This window comes from Orbicella faveolata, unplaced genomic scaffold (assembly GCF_042242905.1).
Source record: "Orbicella faveolata isolate gen_17 unplaced genomic scaffold, um_ofav_v1 contig_1, whole genome shotgun sequence".
Taxonomy (NCBI): domain Eukaryota; kingdom Metazoa; phylum Cnidaria; class Anthozoa; order Scleractinia; family Merulinidae; genus Orbicella; species Orbicella faveolata.
Genome location: NW_028301536.1, coordinates 7,508,266 through 7,521,253, shown reverse-complemented (window position 1 = coordinate 7,521,253; position 12,988 = coordinate 7,508,266). Strand labels below are relative to the sequence as shown.

The following is a 12,988-nucleotide window of genomic DNA, read 5'->3' as shown; positions in this document are numbered from 1 at the left end:
AAGTTCAGGCCGCAGTTGAGACAATTGGATTAAAAGAAATTGCTAGGGATACAATACAAGACTTGCATATTGAAGAATCGATATTGTGCAGTTTACACTGAGAAAATTGCATATTTTACAACTTGATGTTGCGGCGCATTTTACAAGATATTGCATATTTTTACATACAGATATTGCAGATTTTACAGGATATTGCAATTTTTGCAAATAAATATTGGGCAATTTAGAAGAGATAGTGTGCATTGTGCCAATTCGTATATTTGCGTTGTGTTGCGTTGCACGAAGGATACTATCTGCAACACCCCTCTCAAAAACCACGCATGCGGCTTCAGTCAACAACAACAGTAACGACACGGAAGTAAAGAACTCTGGAAGGTAGCGATAAAATTCCGCGACGGGTCAACGAGCCTCCTGTCCGATAGAAGGACTTCAAACGCGACGTAGGGACAGTTGAACTAACGAATACAACAAAGCTGTATCAAAATGATACATTTGTTTCAGGTGATATAGAGTGGAATCCCGATCTCTTGAACCCTCGTTTTTTCGAACCTTCGAACACCATAAATTTAGCCCCGATTTCTCGAACTATCCGATATTTGGAACAAAATTTTCGTTTCCCTTGGAGGCGAAAAATCATAATTCCACTGTACTAATCTCCCGGGACTCATCTTCACTCTGAAAGGACAAATCACTGTGATTAGTCTGATGCGATGTAACTTGAACTCAACTGTCTTTATCCGTTTCATAAACAATCCTGTATTGGTAAGTTAAGTTGGTTTAGCTGCGCAAATCGAAATTAGCAACTACCTGAACTGATAAGAAAAGAGTCAAACTTGAACGAAACGAAGGAAACGAGGTCGTTACTTTCTGAAGTGTTTGCTGAAGTGCTTGGTGCTTGCCCGTTTCAAGTTGCTTCGAAGACGTTTCTACCCTTGTCATGTTACAGTCATAACTGACGTACTCTCGTACCAGTGTTGGCTAGTTACGAAGAAGCAGGTTTTCGATATTTAATAATTCGTAGTCAAAGCTCGAACGGGCTTGAAATACATTACTCATTATCCAGCTGATTCCGTTTGAGTGCTACATGAAGTTTTGATGACTCTTCGAGTAAGACGCTGCCGTATAAATAATCACTCCGGTAACTTCTCGACACTTCTGACTTCGCAATGCGGTCCGACTTGTCATTTCATTCTTCACAGGAAGCGTCTGCGGTATTGGAAAAATTAAGGACTGAAAACAATCCTTCCTCGACTACATGCTGTTACTAATATGGGAACTCGGTCTCTCAGGTCCCGTAGCGTAGACGGGTTTGATAATCGGTGAAGTAGAGGGATCGTGCTTATTTAGGAAGGGCACTTTGGGACAGGACGCTTGTGTTTTAGCCATAATCATAATTTTGTGTAGGTTGGGAGTACACTAAGCTATTATAAACTACTGTAGCTTTAATATAATCGTGAATTTTATTGCTCTTGTTTCTTTTACGTCCGGCTGACTAGCATCAAGCGGCAGGTCTGTGATGATGAGTACTTCGAACAACCGAGTCTTCAGTTTGATTTTCACGGACTCGAGAGGTCAGTCTACTGGCGGGGCTTATTGGAGCTGCTGGGAGATATCTTATCAGCCAGAAGGAAGAGCTACCCTACTCAGCGCTTGGAGACGAGTTGGCATGCAGCCAAATTAACAGACGAAAGAACTGAATGATTTAAATGAATCTCACTGTTACACGGTCTTTTGTTAGTCAGATAATGTTCATGATTCGGCAATCGCCTTTTTATTCAGCTGCTAGTATCCAACAACATTCGACCATTGAAAAGTAGTCAATGTCGGGGACGCTCGACACAGAGAAATTGATATGGTAATACAGTAACTTCTAGAACAGTCCTGTTTGCTCTTCAGTGTCTTCTCCCTGAGGACGAGAAATACGTCCTTGGCTCAGAGAAGTACGTTTCCGAGATTTAAATTTCACTGTTTATTTTCCCTAACTTCCCTTGGTATCGTATTTTAAAAAAATAAAAGGCAACAAAGCTGCGACATCGAGAGATGCGTCAATTTTTATGTCGCATAACACCTCGGCGAGGCAGATGGTGCAGAGAATACAACTGAATAAACATAGTAATTATTTATCACTTCAATTCTCTGGCTTTTAATTTTTGGCGGCAGCCCGTGAGGTCAGCCGACGAAAGGCAGATGGTTGCGGCATGCTTCCGAACCTTACATCAGAAAAACATTTTCAGTTTCAGTGTTGTTGGGCAGACGAATTAGCGGGGAAATCTTGGGAATTAGCGAAGTCACTCGCTCGGCCGCAACTCGCTTGTGAGCGCAGCAGGTTACGCGAGCAACCAGCAAGAAACGACTTGTGGGCAGGCGGCAAACTGACAACTACTCCGCAGATGTCGAGATGCTCTTACAATAGTCCTTTGTTTATGGTGCCAAACTAGAGGATATTTGAAATGCAAAACTCCGGCGGCAGCCTATGAGGTCGAAGGAAGATAATACCTGGTGTTTCACGTCCTTCCGCGGTGGCAACTTTGATTGACAGCCTGGCTACCGCCCTTGAGGGATGACGGAAGCTGCCGTGTAATCATTTTCGTCAGCTTCAAGTCTGCGACCGAAGGAGCCTAATTCGGACGGCCAATTCCTTGCCTATTCCTTCGTCTTTTAAAGACGTATAATTAGGTAAGTAAAAACTAAACCCTTTTCCTTGGAAGCAGCCTATTAGTCGGTGAGCGGGGAGAAAATCGAGTTGTAACGGATACCTTCTCTCTCCCGTTCATGGCTGTCTGCGCAGGCAGGCTAATTCTTGTCGTTATCTCGTGAATATTCTCGCTCGGTGTCTCCGCGCTGAAAAGCATTTTCGTCAAGGGAAAGATTGAAAAATCTACTCCTTCCCATCAAATGACCGTATCGACCCAACTTCGAAATGTTAAGACTAAAGCAGTCGTTGTCTTCAAGACCAAGCAGTTCATTCACTTGCCGACGCTCCTACCGCGCGACCCTTCCATTCTCGACACGAAATACGACAGAGCGCAAGGACGCACTCTGTTTTTAAGATAGAGTTCCGATGAATCGATGAAGTTAACTCCAGCGAATGAAGAATTGGTTCCTTTCGTGTAATGCTGGTAACCCAGAGGCTGATAGCAACTGTGTTTCTGTAATCAGTCTGCGGAGGAAAACACATGGAGACAGCACATATTATATTCGAGGGGAAGTCGCTTGTCTTATATTACAACAAATCTTCAAACTTGTTTTCTCAATATTTTCCCATATCCTCGAGTAGTAGAGACGACATTTCATATGTGTATAAGTATTTCAGACAAGGACTCGAAGTTTCCTTCATCTTCTTGAATGAAAATCTCGACCGCGGATTGCTTAGAGGTTGAAGAAGACAGTCGAGACCGCGACCTATTCCACGTGTCATGTCCGTCCGCGACGCTGGGCTTTTCAAACCCATATAGACTCACTAAGAATTAGAATGTACAAATTATTTGTTAATGGGTACTACGAAAGACTGTTTGGCCGGTAAAATTGCAAGTATTTTTCGATTCAAGCGAAATGTTTCGAAATCTGGCGAAACCGGCTGGGGGTCAGGAACTACGCAAAAGCGAGAGATTTATTTTTGGCAGTTGACGTCAAGCAATAATTTTCAGTTTATTTGTTTCCTGTTCTCCAGTCGAGTTGAGGGCAAAAACTCTCTTCTTAACTATAAATCTCAATAGACGGTAATATTGTGCACAGCCATTGCGTCGAACAATCATTTACTTCTGTCGGGTGTTTCTTTATTTAATTTTTTTGTTTACATTAAATAATCAGTGCGAAGACGGAGGTAAAATGATCTACTGGCAACTGGCTGTCGTTTAATAGTATCGCTCGCCTTTTTGCAATATTATGGCAGTTATTAGGTTTGTGTCTGTTAACTGAATTTATTTTTCTTACTCAGATTTTGAGACAAAAATAATAATGTACTCTTAAATGTCATGAAACTGATGGAAAGCCTATATTTTGTCTAGTAAATCACTGCCATATACAACATATTGGATTGTAACAGGTGATGTCTAACCTTTAAAAGGCCATGTAGTTCTGCATGCAAGATGGAGTTATATTCACCAATTCTTTATCATAATTAAGCTGACTTGAACCCCTGACATCTGAGTACATGAATTAAAATTTGAAGAATTTTAGTACTATCCCCTCCCCTCCCCTGTAATATCAACTTTTGTTTACACAGTGGGTTTCCTCTTTGCAGGCCTAGGAACAGTGTAGGGTTTTTTATCATTATTTTCTGTTTTATTAATGTTGCATATTGAAAATGATTCAAGGAATAAATTATGCAAAATACTTCCGTGATGAGCTTAATACATGTATATACTTAAATTAGCAATTTTTGTAAGAAAAGGGAACGGGGCTTATGCTTTTTATCATCAAACCTCTATAGCCTAATGAAAAAAGTTACGCATCAGTTAATATGGACCTTGGGGATCTGAATTCAATTTGCGAAAACTTCGATTTCCAAATATCTAAAGATATCACTCTCAATTTAAAGAAAACTTTCTGCAAGCAGTTGTATAAACTTTTTGTAGAGGAAATCAAAACAGAACCTACTGCGATTAAATCATGGAGGAAAAATTGTCCTGAAGTTGCTGACAATTGGGTGAACTGTATTCAAAACAATTATAAAATCACTTGGGATAATAAGTTAAGACAATTCTATTTCAAGCTGTTGCACAGAATACTAGTCACTAATAAAGAACTTCATCGATTTGGAATAACTGACTGTGTCAAATGTGTTCTGTGCGGTGAAAATGACTCTATTGAACATGCATTCTTCGATTGTCAATCTCTCTTGAAATTATGTGACAAGTCTCTTCAATGGTTCAATAGTTTACACCAAATCAATGTCAGCCTAACCTCGCCACAATGCTTTCTCAATTTACCAACACCAAACACCAATCTTTCTGATAACCAAACAAAGGATTTGGGTTTTCTTCTGTTATATGCAAAGCAATACCATTATGCTTGCAAAACAATGCAAAAGAAACAAGATACTTCTGAATTCATATCCAAATTTATTATCCAGCTTGAAATAGACAAATGACTTGACGTGACTATGTTACGATTTCCCCCAGCTATATACACTTGTACAAAGCTAGAGAGACATATTGTTTGTAATATTTATTATCGTAAACATTATCAACTATTTTTCATTAGAATATTATCAGTTGTAACAACCCTCTTTTTCTGCACTACTTTTGTGATTTGTTGCAATATTGTAATATGTTTGTATCAGTAAAATAAACTATAAAAAAAAATCTTGGCATGCATTGTGAATGCCACAACATCTTGACATGCATTGTGAATGTCACAACATCTTGGCATGCATTGTGAATGTCACGACATCTTGGCATGCATTGTGAATGTCACAGCATCCTAGCATGCTTTGTGAATGTCACAACATCTTGGCATGCATTGTGATTGTCACAACATCTTGGCATGCATTAGGATGAAGCAAAAATGCAAACATCCTAAGCTGACCCCCATCCAAGATATCTGTCTCCAGGTGGTGACTATTTAATGTTTGTGGAACTTATATCAAATTTGTTTTGTGAATGGCATGCATTGTGAATGCCACAACATCTTGGCATGCATTGTGAATGTCACAACATCTTGGCATGCATTGTGAATGCCGTGACACCTTGGCATGCATTAGGATGCAGCAAAAATACAAACATCCTAAGCTAACCCCCATCCAAGATATCTGTCTCCAGGTGGTGACTATTTAGTTTTTGTGGAACTTATATCAAATGTTTTTTTTTTGTTTTTTTCACAGATTCCAGCTTAAATTAACTAAAGAGAGAGTTTGAAAAGCATTACACTGTTTTGGGTGTAATGATGGCTTCCATGGCAAATGCATATCAAGACTTCTCTAAAATAAACCAAGAACCTATGTTGCGTAAATGTACTCCGTTCTGTGACAAAAATAAAGAGTGTCCAGAGCACCATGAACTGTTAGTGGCTATTATCAACTGTACAGATATGCTGGGGTCCTTGTCAAATCTTGACAACTTGAAAGAAAGTGTTGACAAATACACCAAAGGTGGATGGGGAAAAGACGACGATGTGCCAGATGCAGTGTTGGAAAACAGATGCCCTCTCATTCACTGGGCAGCAGCATTGGGCAAGTGTAATGCTCTAGAGTGGATGCTTGCCAGTGGATTTTCTTCCGTGGCAAAATCATCAGGAAAAGGTGAAACTGCCCTGCATCGAGCTATCCAGCTGTTGTATAAATCAAGACCAAAATTCACAGTGAAAGAACTCAATCCAAAGTTTGCAAAAATGGTTGGTCTCTTAAAGGAAGCCCTGTTGATAAAAGATGAGTCACATGAAGATACTCCTTTGCACACAGCAGCAAAAATGCTTGTAAATGGAGATCACAAACCCAACTTCTTTCTGTCATGTGTAGAGGTGATTGTGAACAAAGGCAAGAAGATGGGGGATTATGCAGATGCCATTCTGAATGCAGTTAACATTGCTGGCGAAACAGTACTGCACATTTTAGCTCGAGGTGAAAAACACAAAATTGAATACTGCACTCAGGCCATCAGGTCACTTATTGTTGCTGGTGCAGACAGAAGTATCCGAAACAATGAAGGGCAGACAGCCTTAGATATTGCACTAAATGCCAGTGGATCTGAATCCATTGTGGAGGAACTTATCAGGGTAGGTTTCTAGTGCTGGTAATATTATTATTTCAATCTATATTTCCTATTTGTGTCAGTCACCAAAACTGTCAAATGTTTGTTTAAGGGAGGTTTGTGTTGAGTATAGCCTGCATAGCTTGGCGGTTTATTAGGAATTTGAACATGCTAAGAAAGGGAGGAGGAGCCTGGGAGAGAAACAACTGAGAAACCACCTGCCCAGATTACCGACATTTTTTGTTTGTCCCATACCCTGGCGTACAAGCCATTGCCATTGGATAGGAAGGCTAACACATCAATCAAAATTTTCTGTTGTCTCCCAAGGGACAGCTCCAAGGAACAACACTGTTTTACTATGCAGATCTTTGGTGCATAAAAAGAAAATGGTTGAGAAAGCATTGTCAAAAGCGTTATCGGGCCTGAATATTCTTCGCGAAGGTGACGAAATTGTTAACTCAAACATGAGCAAGAAACAGCCATAAACAATTTGCTTCATGGGAGTGATGTGATGGCCATTTTGCCCGACAGGCATTGGCAAAAGCATGATTTTTTAACACGTTTGTGCTCGCCAAACTAGAATTGTCATCTACAAGAACCAATATTGTTATTTCACTGTTAAAGAGCATCATTGGCGACCAAATTTTAGAAATGTTATCGTAAATGATGTCCTTTTCTTGTTTGAGGACTTTGATCTGGCAATGAAATGGTCATTGGAAATAGATGCTTGCATCTGCTTGAGTCATCAGAAACTTCAATTGTGACTCACTTCCTTTTCTGCAGGTTTGAGTAGATGAAATTATACAGCTCAAATGAGTTTCTTATTTTACATGCACGGGCATGGCACACGCAATCAGGTAAATTGTCTGATCTGTCTATTTGTAGACCAATTTTCGAGCAGATTTCTGACAAAGTGTCATTTTGAAATCCTTCACGCTCAGAGACCTTGTAAAGGTTTTGCATGGAAATGTTTAAATTCTCCAAATTTGATCTTGAGTGGACAACAGCAAAGTGCATGATTAGCATTTACACTTCTCTCGATTCCTCCCTTTTCAGGCTTTTCTGCTGTATCCCCCTTCGCCGCCATCAAGCAAACACCGCATCAGATAGTATTGTTTTGATAGACTCTACAGTATCACAGTGGCATTTTCCTGCTAAGTTGGAAGTTTCATATTATGATCTATGCTCTGATTGGTTGGGTTGATACAATCCACAAAACCTGTCATCAGGTTGTAAAAATATGTAATAGGGGGCAGCAATAAAAAATGTAGGTAATCCAGGCAGGTGGTTCCTCGTGGCCGTAGCTTCACTGCTTGTTTTCATGGCTTTGGAGTTCTTTTTTGTGGCTTTGCCACTTTGTTTGCTCGTGCCCAAATTGCTTATAAATTTGCATAAGAAATTTAAACCACCAAGTTGCACAGGCTATGTTGTGTATGATTGACAACACGAGTAAGTCTGTCTGCCCTGTGAATGTACTGTTTGATGCAAAGTTTATATGGAATAATTGATATTTGAACTGCGGTTGTAGATGAAAGTGAAGAATGATCATCGCAGTAAATTTTCCAATTTAAGCAATTGGAAAGAAGAAGCCTGAAAAAATCAGGGCTTCAAAGGGATTCGAACCCATTGACCTCAGCGATGCCGGTGCAATGCTCTAGCAACTGAGCTATGAAGCCACACATTGGGAGCAAGGTCAATTAATTGACAATTTGATGATAATCTAATCTTCAGGGAGTCAGAATGACACTGATATTAATTTGAGATTATTATTCACATCATCAGATGGTTGAAACTGATGAGACAGTTGCCGAGAGCACTGGAGACATAAGTTTTGCCGGCCTTGTTACACCATCACCTCCTCTCAGCATTGATGAGCAGTCGCCAGTGAGCGCAACAATGATGGACAATGAGGATGATGACTCACTTGGTTATCCACGTATTGCTCATGTGCAGTCAGTGAATATCAAGGTCGAGCCCCTAGATGATAATGAGGATGCTGAGCAGGTAACTTGCGTCAGCTTGCATGGTGTACTGTGCATTGTTAGCTTAAATTAAAAATGTCAAAGTCCTTCCTGTTGTTTAGTGGTGAGCATATCTGTGCCTCTCTCTACCTGGGGATATACACTGGTATTGATGAACTGTTAGGGCAATCAGTCGAAGTAATTGGTGGTTGGGCAACAAAGTGATTGGGCGGGGTAGTAACCAGCGATGGTCTAGCATCTCATCTAGTAAAAGTATCAATACTTCCAGAATAATCTTCCAGTGTAAGATCTGGTATTGTGGACCACTTTGTCCTGAATAATGCAGTCTCTTTAACTTGACTTGACAGTATAAAATGGCACTGGGTAGTCTAGCATAAGATACCTAAATCGTGGACTACATGTACCATCCCATTCATTTGTAGGAGTGGTGATGAACCTGTGTCCTTTCCTCTGTATTAAGTATGCAGTAATTCTTTTTTTTTTTGCAGCAAATTCAGCAGTTACAAGAAGAGCAAGCTTCAAGCAGTGCATCCTGCTCAGGTCAGTACCACACTGCTTAGCAGTTTATTGTGTTCTGCAGCCTGTGTAGTAGCAGGCATCAGACACCAGTCCCTGAGCACTTGAGGGACATTTGAAATACTGGCCAATCAAATTCCATACCAATGGAGTGCTTCATAGGGATTTGTTGCCAACACTGTATGTCTGTTTGATTAAAGAAAATAACAGGAAAATGTAGAATAACAGAGAAAGTGCACAGATCCTTTCTTACAGCATGTCATGAGTACATGTTTTTTTAAATGAACTCTCATTCTCTTTCAAGGGTTTTTACCTGAGGGTACACACCTTGGTACATTCTCACTACAAAATTTGCTGTTTAAAATAGGCCTTTTACATGACCCTGCCATATGCTACAAAATCAGCCAGGCTTGTCTTGTCCACCATACCAACTGTCCCATGCTGACAGATTAGTTGGGAGGATTATACAACAGTCACACAAGAGACTGAATTGAAAATTGTTGTGACTAGTAACTCAAGCAAGCAAGCAAGCAGGCACTGGGAATAAACAGCCTGATGATAAGAGCGAAAGATAGTGTCAGGAGTAGTTTGCATTTCTCTTTGGGTTTGTGTTACTTCGCTAAGTGTTTGGTTTAAAAAACTTGCTAACAGTTTTGACTGGTTTACTGGATTGGGTGTGTCCTTTGTGACTGGTCAGAGTAATTACTTTGGTTTTGGTTGTGGTTTTGGTTTTACAACACTTGACTGAAAAGGTCAGCTAAATATTTTTCCATAGATGTATGAGAAACTATAAGGAGACTCTAGACTTTGCCCCTAAAACTCTTATGTTTAGACTTTTTAGGCAATTCGCCATTACTTAAACACCTTGGAGAAGCAGGGTTACTGCATGATGTCTCAGCATTACTGGCAAGGGCTCGCAGTAGAGATGAGGGAAACCTACGAAAAATACAAACTCAAGCAAAAGGTGCGTCTTTACTAAAAATGCTTCTCATATAGGTCCAGTAATGTTTCCTATGTAAATGTTGGTTCATTTGTCCTACTTGCCTCTACAGGTATAAGTGGTACCTACCACTTTTTGAGTGCTACAGTTCTACTGCACAATGTACTCCTAGTATTTAGCCATACCCAAAATACTAAAATATTTGTTAGTTATTATGCTCTGCCCCCTTGTACTAAATAACTAGCCAACAAAATTCTCTTGTATTCTTCATTTTCTTTAATGGCTTCCTGACTGTTGTCATTTCATGAGTGCAAAAGAGAACTTCATTGACACTGTTCACTCTATTAAAAGGTAGTGGCAAACCATTATTTTTAAAAAACTGGATCACTGAATAATGCAGTTCATGAGTTTCTTTGGCTAAGCCATCATGGTATATGAGCAGTTATACCATACTCTAAAAATATGGTAAGTGTACGCCTATGGGGAGGTTTTCTTAATAAAACAGTTATTCCACTCACGCTTCCACTCGTATCCAATGCACGCTCATGGGATAATTGTTAAATATCTTCCCCACCCAAGCTAAACAATATCTTTCCTCTACTATACAGAGCTTGAGTTGCCTGTAGCATCATTGTTCAGATCAGTTCAAGTATAGTGAAATCGGTATTAAGTGGACACCTGCGCGAGTCCCAAAATTTTCCTCCCACATTTACTGTAAAAGAAACCTACATTCAGCGGACACCTCTGTTAAGCAGATGCAGCCACCAATATTGAGCCATTTTGTTGCACAAAACCTGCAATAAGCCAACACTTCATGGGCTTTTTACTTCTAAAAGCTCAGCTCAGATTCCTTCAACGTTGTTCAGCAATGTTATTTTAAAGCTAAGTAAATTATTCCAGATTGATGCATTGACTGACTGGACATTGTGCTATGAGCAGTCTTTGATCTTACACTGAATTACACTGTTACAAAAGGGTTGATAATTAACTATTATTGCCTTCTTAGAGTGGACACCCTGTATTAAGCGGACAGTAGTGAGTGTCCCAAGGGTGTCTGCTTAATACAGGTTTCACTGTATGGCAACAAAATTGTCATTAACATTTGTAAAAAGAATGGACCAAAGATGCTCTTTAATCAAAATTCTCACCATTTTTATGTACTATTTGGCCATGTTTTCTTTTCCTTGCAGAGTTTGATGCTCAAATCAGCACCAAATTGAAGGAAATTGAGCGAATGAAACTGGAAGTGTCGCAGCTTAAACTGAAAAGGAAGAGATGTGATAATGAAGTAGACAGGCTCCACAAGAGACTTATGTCATGTGACAATGCACTAAAGGAGATCCCAGGCACTCACACTTCAACAGCTCCTAATGGCATGTGACTTTGCTCAATCTGATGATACTGGTTAAAAGGGCTGTCTCTTGTTATTTGGATTGTCACGCAATTCTTCTTGGACTTAGTGTTGTGTGACAATTGAAATAGTGCCTACTTCTAAATATTTGTATAAAATAACAAAGTATGTTGTAGAAATTTGACACAGAATTTCCTAATTTCCATATTCTTAATGTACAAAGCTCTTTTATTTCATACAATGCAAAAGCCACTACACCATGTAATTTATACGTCATTGGACGATGCAAGGCAACAAGATTTTAGCTTTATATTTATTTAAATGGGGTTGGTAGGGTGCACAGTGAAATAATGAGAAATGCATTTTAATATATCATTAGCTCCATGGGTTCATGATATAGTCCAGTGTCACTACTGTTAATACGTGCTTCCATAACTTTTTCAGTCTTCCTACTTTCCTCCCTCCATGAGGGTTCATTAAGAGTCATATGTTTTGTGAATGTTCCACAAGAAAGTCAACGCGAGGTTTAACTAAGAATTAAACTGTGAGCTTTTGGATTGTTGACAGGAACCGAGAACAAGTAGATGAGACGTCACAAGACTTGTTTCTAAAATATTTACGTTTATGGTAAAAGGCAATGCCTGTTTCTACCAGTCTTACCTCCGGTAAATGTTAAAATAATCGAACTTTTGAGTCGATTTGGTAAAGGTTCCTCAGTTGTGTTGTTTGCGTACCTGTCCAGAGCCTAAACGTCTTATGTTATTTGTCTTGCTAATAATTTGCCGTACAATTCCGAACGAAAGTCTATTAAAGGCTTTATTTCCAGCTCAAGAAAGTTGATGTAAATATGAATTCAAAGTATGTAATAAATTTTATTGCTCAAGAAGAGCACTTTAACTGGAAATAAAATAGATTTTTTTAGAACAGGTCTGCTTGGCTCCAAGCTCCCTAAGGTTCCCTAAAAGCCGACAAACAACCTTTGAATGTTCCCGTGCAAATCGCTTAATCAAAGTCTTCGATCGCTTCCAGTAAGTTCAAATTCATACTATCACCAATGTTCCATTGTCTCTGCACCCTCGGAGACCCAGGGGCAGCTAGTCGGGACGATGCGATATTTTCGGGCGACACGATATTCCCCCTTTCCTTCTCTTGATGTAAACTTTCGCCCAAAAATATCTCATCGTCCGGACTAGGTACCCCTGGGTCTCCGAGTATGCTGTCTCTGAAGCATCATTACAAAAGGTGCAAATATCGTTTTTAGTGACACCAATTTTAACAAGGCTTGCATTTCCAGCAAGAAATCTGTATATAGTTTTAAACTGAAAACTTTGCAATAATTTTGCATCTTTGTAATATTGTTTGCAGTTTTTGATTGGAGGCGATAGCTTTAACTGGCTGGGAAGCATGAGAAATGTGTCAATGGCCATAGACGAATTTCGTGGCGCCCATGGTCTCTTCCCATGTTGTGAAAACCGTCTTTTCCATGATTCTGGGATGGTACTTATGCTAG

General features: G+C 39.7%; 1 protein-coding gene across 1 annotated transcript; it reads left to right on the top strand.

Annotated features, from left to right (window-relative positions):
* The first annotated feature begins 1,202 nt into the window (after nt 1–1,202).
* LOC110054705 (uncharacterized) lies at nt 1,203–12,402 on the top strand. Its single transcript, XM_089287355.1, has 6 exons — nt 1,203–2,676; nt 5,825–6,714; nt 8,472–8,693; nt 9,160–9,211; nt 10,020–10,151; nt 11,318–12,402. The coding sequence occupies exons 2-6, from the start codon at nt 5,884–5,886 to the stop codon at nt 11,506–11,508; spliced, it is 1,428 nt and encodes a 475-aa protein (XP_089143481.1). The 5' UTR covers nt 1,203–2,676; nt 5,825–5,883; the 3' UTR covers nt 11,509–12,402.
* The last annotated feature ends 586 nt before the right edge of the window (nt 12,403–12,988 follow it).

Coding starts and splice junctions, on each gene's coding strand:
- LOC110054705 (XM_089287355.1), top strand. CDS start 5,884: ATGATGGCTTCCATGGCAAATGCATATCAAGACTTCTCTAAAATAAAC. Junction 6,715..8,471: donor TTGTGGAGGAACTTATCAGG/GTAGGTTTCTAG, acceptor TCACATCATCAG/ATGGTTGAAACTGATGAGAC. Junction 10,152..11,317: donor AATACAAACTCAAGCAAAAG/GTGCGTCTTTAC, acceptor TTTTCCTTGCAG/AGTTTGATGCTCAAATCAGC.